Source organism: Sturnira hondurensis, unplaced genomic scaffold (assembly GCF_014824575.4).
Source record: "Sturnira hondurensis isolate 20B ecotype Veracruz unplaced genomic scaffold, ASM1482457v3 Scaffold0024400, whole genome shotgun sequence".
Lineage (NCBI taxonomy): Eukaryota > Metazoa > Chordata > Mammalia > Chiroptera > Phyllostomidae > Sturnira > Sturnira hondurensis.
Window position 1 is genome coordinate 4,483,392 of NW_028097031.1, and position 13,839 is coordinate 4,497,230.

The window sequence follows — 13,839 nt, forward strand, 5'->3', positions numbered from 1 at the left end:
TAGTCAAGGCCGGGTTATACATCTGGACCCCGAGATGGCCCTGTGGTTACCCCCCCGATAGACTCACATGTACCCCCTCTGACATGCAATGTCCAGACCACCAGAGGTGACCAGACCTCCTGCCACCCACCCCGTGGACCCCCCACCGCCCAGCTGATGGCGGCTCTGGACAGACTCTCAGGCTGAGAGAGCAGGACGGACAATTCTCAAGAATGTGCTCTGTGCCGTATGAGAACTTCCAACTTTTCCTCTCCCTCTGGGCACTTCCGAGTCTTCGCCTAGCCATGTTCCCCATCTGCGAACTCCGAGACCCTAGAACGAACATGTATTGTTTGTTTTGGCACAGCCTCCGGGCTCTCTCGGTCCAGTAGACAACATCAGGAGTTGAGATGAGATGACTGACTCGAAAGCTGTCACTGTCACACCTCACTGGCCAATGCGGTGGGGGACTCAAATGTTGGGAAACTAGTTTCAGGTAATAGCTAAGAAGCTGAGTGATCAGTGCGTGTAAAAGCTACTGTTTCAGGAACTGAAGGCCTGCGTGCGTGACCCACCCTGACTCCAGGACACCACAAGCAGTTCCACCTTCGTGCCTGGGAGGGACTGCAGGCCCTGGAGATGGAATCTGAGCCGCTGTGCTCCAGGGGGAGACGCCCACTGCCCAGGGCACAGACGAGGCACCAAGGTCAACAGATGAAAGAATGCTGCAGCTTTTGATCTGGGATTCCCTGAATTCCAAACCCCGTGCCTACCCTTCTCCTTATAAAAAAGAAAATAGTTCGGTTTGAAATGGAATGTAAGACGGTCTGCTAGGGCACAAACCCGCCATCTTCTCAGGTCGCCGGCATCTGACTAAAGCGTCCATGGAGATTCGATGCCTGTCTCTGCTTCTCGGGCCTGGCTTTCCCAGTCTCAGAAGCGTGGAATGCTCAACATGTATAAAGCAGCGCCAGTACAGGCTCTGTCTCCTGACTGCCCTGTGACTGAGGGACGTCCACCGTGTCCTGTCCCCAGCAGCCCTGCTCAGCCCAAGCCAGCCCATCCCGTCTTCGGTCCTCCTTTTTTGGTGTTTTTCCTCTTTTCCGAGTGCCTTCTGTCTTTCTCGGCACTGATGTCTTTAACAAAGAGCCCTGCCTTCTTGGGGAGACTGCCCTGAGCAGGTCGGCCCCAGGCTGCCATCTCGGCCTCTGGCAGTGTCCCCGGCCAGCAGGCGCTAGGACCCACCTGCTCATCTCCCTGGAGGCCCAGGGCACCCGCAGGCCTCCTCCAACACCGAGTTGCAAAGAGCCATTTGTTCCTGTCACTTTCCTCACTGTCCCACTTTCACACCGTAGGCAGTGACCAGGCAGAGGAAGGTGCGACGGTGACACAGCTTTGCGCCACACGGGGGAGGAAAACCATCCTAAGGTGGTCCGCACCTGGGACCCCGTCATTTCCCAGGTGGGAGCTGAGCTGAAGGACACAATCGTGCATGCGCATACTGGAAACAAACTATTGCTCACCCTGCCCACGCCCCCCCGAAGGCCATCCGACCCCAAGCCCCAGGCCCGGCAGTCGGGCTCGGAGGGGCTCGGCCACCACAGGCCGACACCTGGCCTGCCCCCCGAGCTGGAAAGAGAAAAACGGGCCACGCTCCCTCCAGCAGAAAATCCCGTTTGGAGATGCACTCACGCTTGCAAAGCTCTGGCCGTAAGTGGCAATGGCGGTGAGGCAGGGCCAGCAACCGCGGGGAGCCAGGTTCCACGGAAAATGAGCAGACGGGCTGTTTAATTGTTATTACAATAACAATGAAAAAGAAACGCGCACATGCCAGGGAAGAAATAACCCAAGGACCCGGGCGCTTGTCAGGGCAGAGGCTGCCGGTTTCCGGTGAGTGGTGAGCCCAGCCTCCGACAGGCCGGGCCCACACATGGAACCGCCTCTGGCAGAACAGGGGCAGGTGCCTGTTTGCCGACCACAATTGCCGGGTGCTCCTCTGGCTGGGTTTCTTTTCAGAGCCGCATATAAACAACGGGGTATTGACTTACATTATTTGCTGCCATAACAATACCACCTTGTGTTTACAAGACACACGTAAGTGGCGGTCGGAAGCCGTCTGCACACAGCAGCTAAGCCCTGGGGACTGTCCCACCCAGGGGACTATGCGACTGGGCTTACTCCAGATCAGAAGCCAACCCGCCATGCACTCCCAGAGAGGCGCACGCTTCAGCTCCTCCTTGTGTCATTCATCCCTCTAGCCCCATCTTTCAGATGAAGACCTGAAGCAGCTTACTATTAAAAAGAAATGTGGGGTGTTGGGACGAGAATGAAGGGGAGCAGTCTGCCACCCCAAAATACGCCTCTTTGGGATGCTGGTTATCCCAGCCTGGTTGGTGTTCAGGCACAGCAGCCTGGGAGGAAGCTCTGAAACTGGGTAAAAGGCACCCTTTGCGGAGGACCCCGCGTTTGGAAGGGCAGCCTCCACCTGTGCAGGGTCTCTGTCCCCGGGCCACCCACCGCACCATCACCCCTGCCTCTTGTGCTTTTCCGGGTCGCTTCCTGTGGCTGACTCTCCACCCATAACATCTTTCCGCTTCAGCTGAAGGTGGCATTTAAGGTGACGGCTCCCCCCGCCCCATGGTGGGGAGGTGCCCAGGTGTCCCGGGTCTCCCCCGCGTACAGTGCAAACAGGAGGCAGACGTGCTATTCAGCCCCATCATCTGTTTCTCTCCCACTGGTCTGCCTCACGCCAGTCCGATTGGTAGAGAAGCCAGAGGAGCCCTGAAGGGCAGAAAGAAACTCTTCCTCTCCAGCAATTACTCGTCCCCAAAGGGCTGAACTCCAAGTGCGTCTGCTCGCTCCTGGAAGTCCTGGAGACAAGCGAACCGTGCAGGAAAATGTGGTCCGCCCTTTGCCCTGGAAGAGTTCCAGAACAGAGCAGTTCCAACTTCATGAGCACTTGAACTCTGGCTTCTGCCAAAGCCCCCAAGGCAGCCCAAGACCCTCTGGATGACGGAACGCCACCCAGCTCAGAGGTGGGGACAGGGCCTGGGAGGGAGAGCCAGGCTTCTCCCTGAGTCTAGCCAGAGCCGCTGAGGAACGTCAGGACCGCAGGCCCGTGTGCCCACAGGAGCCCCCAGGGCCGAGGGGGTGGTGCTCTGTGGTGGAGCCAGCCGCCCTCGGTCCCAGAGGCTGTCGGGAATCCACAGGACACACGCCTTCTCATACACGGACAACCCTGCAGACCAGCCCACAGGGGAGTGGCAGGACTGTACACGGTGCCACGGAGACCAGTCCCCACACCTGCCAAGCTCTGCCGTCCCTCTGCTCTGGGTCTGGGACACAGTCGTCTCCAAGTGAGGGACAGTGGCACACAGGGGGCCTCACAGCACACCCAGGGCTCTTCAGTACCCACCAGGCATCAACACTAGGGACAGACAGACAGGGGTGGCCCACGGGGTGCTCACCCACCAGACAGGCCCCACTCCACTCCCCTTCCACTCACTCACACACACACACACACACACACTCTCTCTCTCTCTCTCTCTCTCTCAACTGGGGGGCTGGTCAGTGTCAGCCTGTCCTGCTACCAGTTCCTGGCAGCTCCTGTCAGAGGCAGAGGTGGTAAACCAAGAACCACAGGCAAGCCCAATCCTTCTCTCTAGGACCAAGAATGGAGTGTGCAGAAATGCTGTATTTCCACTAACTTCCCCTGTTCCCATGGGGACATCAGTGGAAATCCTCTGAAGTGCTCTGCAAGGGAAAAAACCCAGGTTAGAGGGGGTGCCAGAAAGCGCGCCCAGGGGCTCAACAGGCTTCTGTGGGTAAGCTGAGGCCATCGACAGCCAGGCGTTCAGTCAACCGTGTTGCAGACTGTCACACTGAAGGGGAGGGGAGGGGCCACTGCAGGTCTGCCCCGCGGAGAAAACACAGACACAGCAGGATGAGCAAGGACGCTGCTCTCCCACAAACAGGACGACCCGGAGTGCATTACCGTCACAGCCTGACAGCACCCTGATGGCTGGTAGTGGGCAAAGGGCTTTCTTGCCCTGGGCCAGCAAGCAACGAGCCTGGAAAGCAGATACCAAGCATTAACCAAAATCACAGAAAAGGGTGTCTATCCAGAACAGCTTCGGACGTCCAGCTGACTCAACGAACCCAGACACATAAATGTGGGGAGAAGGGCGAGTGTGCACTCCGAAGTCTGCCACCCTGTTCCCAGGGGGACTGACACTGGCCAGCTTTCTGGGACGATACAACCTCTGTGCAGGGCCCGCAGCCATCCTGGGATGGCCCATTCCAGAACAGGTGTCTCCAGCGTCCCCACCTGGGAACGGCATCCCCCTGCACGCTCCCCACCCCCACCCAGTGCCGCCCTGAGCTGGAACAGGCACAGCAGAAAGGGACGAGGGGCCAGGGGGTCCTCCAACCCCAGTGCCCACAGCACCCACCTTCCCCAGGACTTTGCCCGCCTCAGCCCGACACACCCCCCAGCCACAGCTACCTATGACTGTGACGTCACGGGGCCATTACAATGAAGGCTGGAACTCCCAGCTATTTTCCTTGGAGATGTTTAAAGGTGCCACCTGCTACTTCTGAGTCTGGTCTCCCCTCTGGCTCCCCAGGAACTAAGGAAGGAGGCAAACAGGCCCTGGAAGACTCCCACTCACGTTAACCCAACAGAAAGACCACGTGGGGTTCAGAACCAGTCACCCCAGCTGTGCCTCTGTGGCATACGCCTGTTTGGAGTGAAAGGCAACTCCGGCCGAAGGCTCAGGTGAACCTTGTGCCCCCCTGGACCCCCTGCAGGAACGTGGATTAGGGGTCTTGCCCACCACGGGAGGTCATCAGAGAGAACCCCTGCGCCCCCAGGGCACCGTGCGCACCTCACCCGAGCCGGGCGTCCCACCCGTGTCCCCGTTCTGTCCCTAATTCTCACGCACGGTTCGTGGGTGCCCACATGGGTGTGTGGGTTCCACTTGGTTCTTTTCTCTTGTTAATCTGCCCCCTGCCTGTCTGACCAGGGGACCAGTCAGCAGAGCCTGGGGCAAGAGGAACCTCTGCCCCTCCCCACGTGGGCAGTGCTCGGATCAGCCATGACTCGGGGGAGAACCGGGGGCTTGGGGGAAGAAGCCGCTGCACTCCACAACAAGGAAATGCACACCCTCCTGATTCCAGCCCTTCCTTTAGGAAACTCTTCACAAATGCACAGAGCGTCTCTCTTGCCTACGAGGGGCAGGACGGCCTAAACAGGAAGGAACTGAGGCCTGACAACGACTCATGGTAGCCACCTGGAGAAAGACTCAGGGGCCAGAAGCCACAAGCAGACGGAAGATGGGAGAGGTGAAGGAGCGTACCCAGAGTCCGGGATCCTTGCCCCGAGCCCCAGCCCAACCTGAGTGCTCGGTGAGTGGGGCGTCTGCTCCCCAAACCGCCAGGCACAGAATTTGAAACGCAGCCCACGGACTCGGTGGACCCCATGCTTCCCGCATGGTGTCTGGGCCGTGGCTGTCCCGGTGCACCCCCCCCGCCCCCCGCCACAGGCCTGCTGCTGTGGGTGCGCCTGGCCCGATGTCCTGTAGGAGACAGCGCCCCCTTCCTGCCAACCACGCCCAACGGCAGACTTCACTCTCCCTGCAGCTGGACCACAGACTCACAGCACAGGCTTTCCTGCAGGTGCAGACCACCGGGCTCCCATTTCTCACTCGGACCCAGAGGGCCCTCCACAGCCATCAGGCGATTCCTCAAGGGTCGGGCCGCCGTCTCATCTCTGGAGCCCCGCGGTGTCCTGAGCGTGCAGTGGAGGCACCAGAGACCTTGGCCACACTGAACAGGGCATGTGCTGGGCACAGAAAGATTGGGACTGAAGACGCCATAAACCCGGAGAGCACCAGCAGTCTGGCTTTCATGACATCTCTGATCCTGCAGTATGCGCACCGAAAACGCCCTCAGAGAACCTCTAGTCTGGTCCTCCCCTTTCACACCCAGCAGAAAACAAAGTCTCGGGACAGGCAGGCGAATCCACCGGGTACCTAACTCTCCATCTCCCTAGACCTGCACCAACTCTCCCTCTCCCCCTCTCTCTCTCTCCCTCACACACACACACACACACACACACACACACACAATTACCACCACCTCTTTGGGGGGAGTGGTGAGGGTGTTGTCATTTTCTCTTAGCATCTACAAATAAACAAGCAAAAACTCCAGGAAGACTCTAGTAAACTGGATTCCCGACAACTCGGAGTTTCACAGTACCTGCCCCAGTTACAACTGTCCTGCTCAAACGCACAGCTGAACTACGGGTCCGTGTGTTGAGTCGGTCTCGGACAACGCATGTCTTCCGAACACGCCTTCCCTGAAACCCATCCGGCCCCCCGAGGAACCCGAGTCCTGAGGTGACGCACTGTGTGTTCACAGCCGTCTCCCCACCTCTCTCCTGTGGGAAGCCCATCTCCCCCGCAGGCCCGTCTGCGCACAGAGCACCCTTCTCCCACACACACCCCTGAATTCCTGGGGGTTCCTGTGTCTCTTCAACAACCTTTCCATCTCACATTCGAGCCACCATCTAAGCTTCCAGTTGCTTTAAATGCAGGCCGGACTCACGAGACGCAGAATTGGTGGTGATTTTAGTGGGAATTTCCTTCGGAGTCATTTTCAGAAAAGAACGCGGTCCCGATTACAAAGCATCTCGCCCAGCATCATGCAGCTAAAGGGTAGGGCCCGCGTCAGAGCCTGTCTTCCCGCCCCCTCCCTCGGGCCTTGGGGGAACTGAACATGGACCACCCGAGGGCCTGGCACTGAAAACGGCCCCCTCACTGAGACACGGTCATGCCCATGAGACCTGTGACCAGGCCTGAGACGGGAACTGAGGCAGCGCACGAAAAGTCTAGAGTTTACGGGTTTTGTTCCTTCTGCCTGTGACAGCAAACAGCTACCTTCTCCCACCTCTAATAAATAAAACAATGATAAAAGATGCTGATCTCTCCTGCCACCGAGCAGAGCTGAGAGCCTTTCCTTGCACTCTTCGTGGGAATGCATTAAAATGAACATTTCTCCAGTTCCAAACCAGTTAAAATTTCTAATTCCTACGCTAGCTCACCTGCACTTACCCCCCGAAATACTCAGTCTGTGTTCCTTTGCGATGAGAACTTGAGACAAGAAGCTCGATGATGAAGTTCAGTGAAGTGAACAAGCACTTGAATTCCTTTTGCCCGGCACCGGCCACAAACCGTAACCGTTGAGAATGTCAGGCATCAGTGGCGCCGACAGGCAGCGGACCTGCGGGCTTATCTTCCCGGCAGGCCGCCCTGGTGTGGACGGGGTGGGGGCACTCAGCGGGGACATGGCAGGGCATGGCTCCCACCCTGCTGCCGGCCACTGCCGGGCCACGGTCAGGGAGAGGTGACAGGGCCCCCAGCCGGCGCTATTTGGTTTGTTTGTTGTTGTTTGGTATTAATTATAGGCTGAAGCCCATTATGGGTTTATCAAGAACAAAAGTGCAAAAAAAAACCCTAATAGTATTCGTGCTTCTGTGGTGGCCCGGCGGTAACTGCCGGCCGTGTGACCCTGGAGCAGACAGAGGAAGGGCTTCGGTGCAGACGCCCCGTAACCCGCCACTCTCACGGTGAACAAATGAAGCAGGGTTAGAGAGCAGGCGAACGCAGTGAAGCCACGCTGCTTAAAGACTTCCCCACCCCACAGCTCGGAGAAGAAAGGGGTCGAAATGTGGAAAGATAAGGACTGAGGGGAAAGGTAGTATTTTGGTCTCGGGATGTGAAATGCTAAGGAAGATGTATGTCCTGTGCTTCCCGGCCATTGTCTGTCCCCTGATGGCCCGGGGAGAAAGGAAACAGGAAACTGGAGCGAGTGAGGCCGCTAATGAATGAACAGGCCGAAGGGCAGACCAGCCACCTCTGCTCTGGAAGACGGCCAAGGTCACCCCCACCCACCCGCCCGACAAACCCTCGGTGAGGGCTGCCTCCGGGCCAGGCAGGGGTCTGGACAACAGGCAGGCGGCGAACCAACAGAGCCCCGGCTTCTGCAGGCCTCCAACACGGCACCTCTGACTCAGAGGTCTAAAGCCAAGGTCATCTCTCCCCCCAAGGTCATCTCTCCTTGCCCACTAACCTAGTCCTTCTGTGGGCCCCGTCGCAGGTCAAGAGCTCACTCATTTCTCCGGGCCACTAGCTCCCAAGTCATGGTTAAATGCTGCCTCGTTGTAAATATCCACATCCGTAAGTAAAACTGTTGATCTCTTCCACGACTGAAAGCTCACTAAATGACGAATTGAAAAACATTACTCATTTTAATAAGAAAAAGCTTCTCTTCAGTCTTACATCATTTTGTTCTCGTTTTCTTCTTGAAGACGTGTGTCTTTTCCAGCTCCCCAACAGAAGTTTAATCTTAATGTGTCTTTACGATGGAAAATCTCGTACTGATTACTGTATCGGCTTCCCTGACAGTAAGCTGGCTGTAAAACCCAAGACAGGCCAGGAGAGTGGAACAGGGAGACTGAGCCAGGTAGCTGAACGGACTGGCCAAGCAACCGACAGCCAGATGCAGAAGGTCACCTCCCTGGAGCCACCATCCAGCCTCAGCTGCGTGGCGGCTCCAAGCCCAGAAAAGCAGCAGAACCAGGCAGGTGGGCTGGCCAATGGGCGAAGCCCACCCGAAAAACCGATGACTGTGCTGCTGAAACCATGCCAGCCCCGAGACCTCCCCTGTGCCCTCCAGACGAGAGCAGGACGGCCCCACTCCCTCCACCTCCCCCCCCAGGCTGCACCTCCTCGACTCTAAGGCCCCACGAGACCTGCAACCAGGGGAGCAGTGGGCGGCAACAGCTCGTCCCGGGCTCACCCCCCAGACCTGTCCCCAAGGCCCCCTTTTCTCTGACACCCCAGTGAGCCTGGGCTCTCTGTCCCTGGCTCTAATAAACGCACCCTCACAGCCACCTGGACTCGTGTGGGGAGATCTTTCCTGTCCAAGTCAAGAGCCCACACACTCCACGCGGCCCCAGGCAGACCCGCTGTGGGCCAGGTCTTCTGGGGGTTACACCAGTGCAGGTTATCGATGTGACTGTTAATGATCAGATGGCTACTTCAGTATGTTTGCCCTCGATTTTGTTGAAAGCCAAGAACAAAGGTGACTAGTCTGGTCACAGGAGGGCCACCCACTCTCTGAACACCAATGCCACGTTCTGATCTTCCTTGTTTGGGGCCCTGGAGGCTGGTCCCGAGGTCCACGCAGCACAAGGAGATTCCGTGGCAGCATGAGTACCTGCTCGCCCCTGCAGTGGGCAAGCTGTGCCAAGGGGCTGGGTGGAAGAGGGGCTCCTTCAACCACAGCCTCGCCCACACAGCTCCGGAAGGGTCTCCGGGCTTCCCGGGGGCACGGGCTTCCCACCCCCGCACACTGACAGGAGCCCCACTGTTCACTCACTCGGCTGTCCCACCAGGACTCACCCAGCCCCTGCAACAGGGCAGTGCTGGCACTGAACCAGCCACCCCCGTCCGAGCCGAAAAGCTCACCTGTGGGGTCCTCAACGGCACCTGCTGGGGTCGCCTCGCCGCCTGGAACCCCGGCGAGGCCCTGCCCTCACCACTCCAAAAAGCTGCACGCCTGGTCAGTCCACAGTCTGCCTTGAGCAACCACGCATTGCCAGGGCCCTGGCCAAGCCCGAAGGATGGCAGAGGACGCGGCCTGTGCTGCAGGGGGTCACAGGAGCCAAGTCTCTCACCCCCGGCCACTCAGGGTGGCCTTTTAAGCTAGTGTTTCATTACATTTGAGCTCTGCAAGGAAAGACCAAACCTTCACCAGGGCCAGTTCTACCTTCCTCTAGGTACATTAATATTAACCTGTGGGCTCGGCTTACAATCTAAAACACGATTTTGTCCCCAAGCTATGAACGTGAGTAAATCACATCCTGGACAGTGACTGCGTTCTGGAATAACTTAGACAAAAACAAGTCGCTCTTTCTAGTGAGAGAAACAGACGCATCCCGAGGACTAAACACTGGTCGGCGAACAGACTCCAGCATCCGTGAAAAGAGACAACATAAAAATTTCCCCGGTGGAAATTTCCATCAACTAGATGCACTCTTGTTAGGGGCCACCATGCCCCTCACACAGGAACACAAAAAACTCGCGGAGTCCCCGAGTTAAGTGACTCTAAATGTTTCTTATCCAGCAAAGGGCCTCACCGCCCAGCTGCGGTTGACCACGACCAAAAGCCACAGCACAAAGGCCCCTTGTCAAGAATGGCCCCTGGGGAGCTACCAGCCAACTTCCCGCTGCCTCTCTTTGTGCTGCCTTTTTATTAAAAAAAGAAAAACCAGGATAGGCAGAGTCAGCAGATGAGAATGCCGTATTTCCTGCAACGTTGAGTTAATAGAAAATACACCATCACAACTTCCTCCCCTCTGGAGACGGTACAGGCACGGCCGCCAGCCAGTCCACACTGCCGAGCCGCGAATGTGCGGGCAGCGGGAAGGGCGAGCGGAGACACCCACGGCCCGGGAGACAGAGGGACCCGTGAAAGCCAGACTCAGCGTAAACCCCAATTGCTCCACGGCCCGAACGGAAACTGCCTGGGATGGAGTGCGTTGGACCAATACCTGGATCCAGAGGGTGGGAGAGACTCCACAAGGTTCCATCTAGATCAAAACCGCACACATCTGAAACCATTTCAAAACTTCAGCCTGACTCCGAAAGGGCCGCACCTCAAAACATGCTACGAAGCTGTGATGCAAAAACGCACAGGGTGTGGGGGGTCCATAAGGGATGCCTCGGGCTATAAAGAGGGTGGTCTGTGGACTTGGCGCACAGCCAGAACCTGTCAGCTGCAGATTCAGGTCCGCAAGGAAGTAAAACTCATCCGCAGTCACCAGTGGTAAACAAGGCAAGTCAGCATCGTGTACCCCTGACAGGATGCACTGAGGACACCGCGTCACCTACCTAAAGTTCCAGCCACAGGCGTTTTGAACGCACCCAACCGTGAAGGAACAGTGACACAGAGCTGAGCGGAAAGGCACTCTGCAAAGCAGCTGGCCCGGCCTTTCCAAAACCAGCCCTGAATAGCAGACAAAAATGTGGAGGAACTCCTCCAGATTAAATTCAACCAACGTACACTGCACATCTACCGCCTGGGAGGCAGCAAAGCCCGGTAGCTCAGGGTTGAGAACCTGGCAGAAATCAAGTCCACGTGGAGCCCCCACCCCCGGGGGCGCAGACAGGAACTTCGCTGTGCTGCTCCACAAAGTGAGGATGCTACCAGCACCGCTCGAGAGGCCAGAGAGAGCAGGATGAATTCATCCTCAGAGGCCTCGCACACTGAGGATGTTCTCAGGAGAGGTCAGCAGTGGTGCCAATGACAAGGGTGCAGAGCCTTCAGATGCTGAGGACAGAAAATGGGGACCCGGGGTGAAAGGTCATGCCTCGCGGTCCGGCCAGAGAAAAACCAACAGCCAACACAAAGACAGTGAGACACAAGCACTGGGGACCACCTGGGGGCAGCACGGAACTGGAGTCGGAGGTGGTGGAAGGCTTCCCGGGAGAGGCGGCAGCTGGTCGCTCCGGGGTGCCAGACGAGCCCACACCAAGCACAGGAAGAGAAACACTGCGTGGGCCAGGAGCCAGAAACAGCTCTGGGTACCCAGAACACACAGCCAGGGGGCAGAGAGGCCGGTGGGTACAGGGCAGCCCAGGCTCAGTGCCTCACAATCTAAGTTAAGGATTCCAGGCTTCACCTTGAACTCAGACAGGAGGCTGGGAGAAGGTCAGCGCCAGCAAATCTGCATTCTGCAGGCTGCTGGCTGCACGGGGGTGAAATGGCTCAGGGGAGAGACCTCAGAGAGGGCAGACCAGACAGGAGGAGGCTGCTCGGTTTTTCTTGGTGGGAAAGGCTCATGCTGGAGCCCAGGTAAGAGCAGCGGTGAGGACAGACGCTAGGACGGGGGGCGTGGGGGCAGACCTGCAGACAGTGAGAAGAGGAGGCAGGGCAGCTGTGGACCAAGCCCAGGTTCGGGCATGGGCCATGGCAGCCACTTGGGTTGTGGTGCCAGTCTCCAGGAAAGGAAGCCCGGGCCACACGCAGGTTCGGGGTGGCTCCCACTCAGGGGCAGGGCCACTGGAGGGCGGCAGGCACTGAGGTCTGCAGCAGACCAGCCTTCACCCGAGACAAAAGGGTCCACCCTGCCTTCCCCAGAACAAGTCACCTAAAGCAAACAGGTTCCGTCGGGCTCAAAGCTGAGCCCCAATTTCACAAGACGGTTAAAAAAGAAAGAAAAGGCAGTCCTGTCCATCCAAGTACTTCGTGGTGCAAATCTCTTCCAGCATGAACGAACGGCAGCGCGTGCTTGCGGCTCTCAACAGGTTCACTACACTTCTCCGGTGCCCCACCAGGGACCCCCGCAGCGTGCACCAGGCAGCCTCCCCTCCTTGAGGACATCACTTTCTTTAGTAAAGCGAAAAGCTGTCCTAAACTCTCATCGCCTAGATCACACAGCATACCTCCCCCACACACAGCCTCCAAAATACGACCTTCAGGAACAGCACCGACTACACGTGTGCGTGTGTCTGTGGACAAGAGTGCAGGAGTGCTGACATGCATGAACTAAACACGGGACCCGACCTTGGCCATGACGTCTCCGTGACCAATATAACCCACACTTGTCACAAACACAAAGTCACTCTGGCGGCCACACTGGGCGCCGTCCACTGCACACACCACCCACGGCTCCAAGGGACACTGACTGTCCCACACTTTCCTCCAGGTGCACCGCACAGCCCCACGATGCAAGCCCCCCGAAGGAGACGCCGGTGGGCCGCCAGGGCCTGTCCTCCCCTCCCTTCCGTGTGAGCTCCTTACCAGAGCCTCCATGTCCAGGCCTCCTGGGTAGGAATAGAGCCAATGAGTCAGGTCCGGCACTCGGGAGGGGAGGGGAGGGTGTGTGCGGCTGGCGGTCGTGCCCAGAAAGCAGTCGCCCGGCCTCCGCTTCCTCTTTCCCACGACTCACACAGTGCCCGAGTGGCCGGCCACCCGCAGCAGCACGTGAGCAGAAGTGCCCTGGCGACAGGACGGCCAGAAGGAGCCGAGCCCCGAAGGTCTGGAGCAGCTGCGGGCCGGACTCCTGACTGGCCACCGGGCAGATTTCTATCTGAGACAGAAACTCGTCCTGTGCGGACGCGGCTGTTTGATCTTCAGTGAAATGCCCCCCCCCCCACCTCAATCGCCTCACCTCTGCTCCACTGAAGCCCTCCAATCGAGGTGTGCCTCCCTGCGGCTGGGAGCTTTTCATTTCTTCAGCATGACGGCAGACAGCTCAGCATTCCAGAGTCTACAGCAAACATGCGAGCTGGAGTCTCCCAGGGCACGGGACAAACAGGCCCGGTCAGCGCTGCTCCTCTCAGCGTGGCTGGGCGCTAAACCCGCCCTCTGATTTGCTGCGACAGCCAGCGTTCACAGAGCCCACGTGCAGGCCTTCCAGTCGACTGACAAGCATCCGACCTTGGTGTTGGATACGACGATGACACCTGAACCCAGCACCAGGGCTTGTCTACGTGACCTTCCCCCCAGGACGGACAGACGGCTGAGTCCTCTGCACTCACCTCTTCGGTGCCCGTGGTAGGTGAGATCATCGCGTCCCTTCCCTCCGCCACCGGGTGTGCACACCCTACTCCCCGAGATCCGTGAGTGCCTTCCCTTGCAGGCCTGAGAAAGGGTCCAGGTGCGGGATGGTCAGCCTGGGTGGTCCAGGTGCGGGAAGGTCAGCCTGGGTGGTCCAGGTGCGGGAAGNACGGCAGACAGCTCAGCATTCCAGAGTCTACAGCAAACATGCGAGCTGGAGTCTCCCCAGGGCAC

At 58.2% G+C, this 13,839-nt stretch overlaps 1 protein-coding gene across 2 annotated transcripts in view; it reads right to left on the bottom strand.

Annotated features, from left to right (window-relative positions):
* Positions 1–13,839, bottom strand: part of ARL15 (ARF like GTPase 15) — a 296,926-nt gene that overhangs the window by 266,078 nt on the left and 17,009 nt on the right. The window contains exon 1 of one of the 2 annotated variants that reach the window (XM_037038488.1): positions 12,847–12,921. The exons of the other annotated variant lie outside the window; for it this stretch is intronic. Coding sequence (XP_036894383.1) covers positions 12,847–12,858 — 12 coding nt within the window. The 5' untranslated portion in view covers positions 12,859–12,921. Of the gene's footprint in view, positions 1–12,846; positions 12,922–13,839 lie in introns of those variants that run through there. 2 annotated transcript variants of the gene reach the window in all.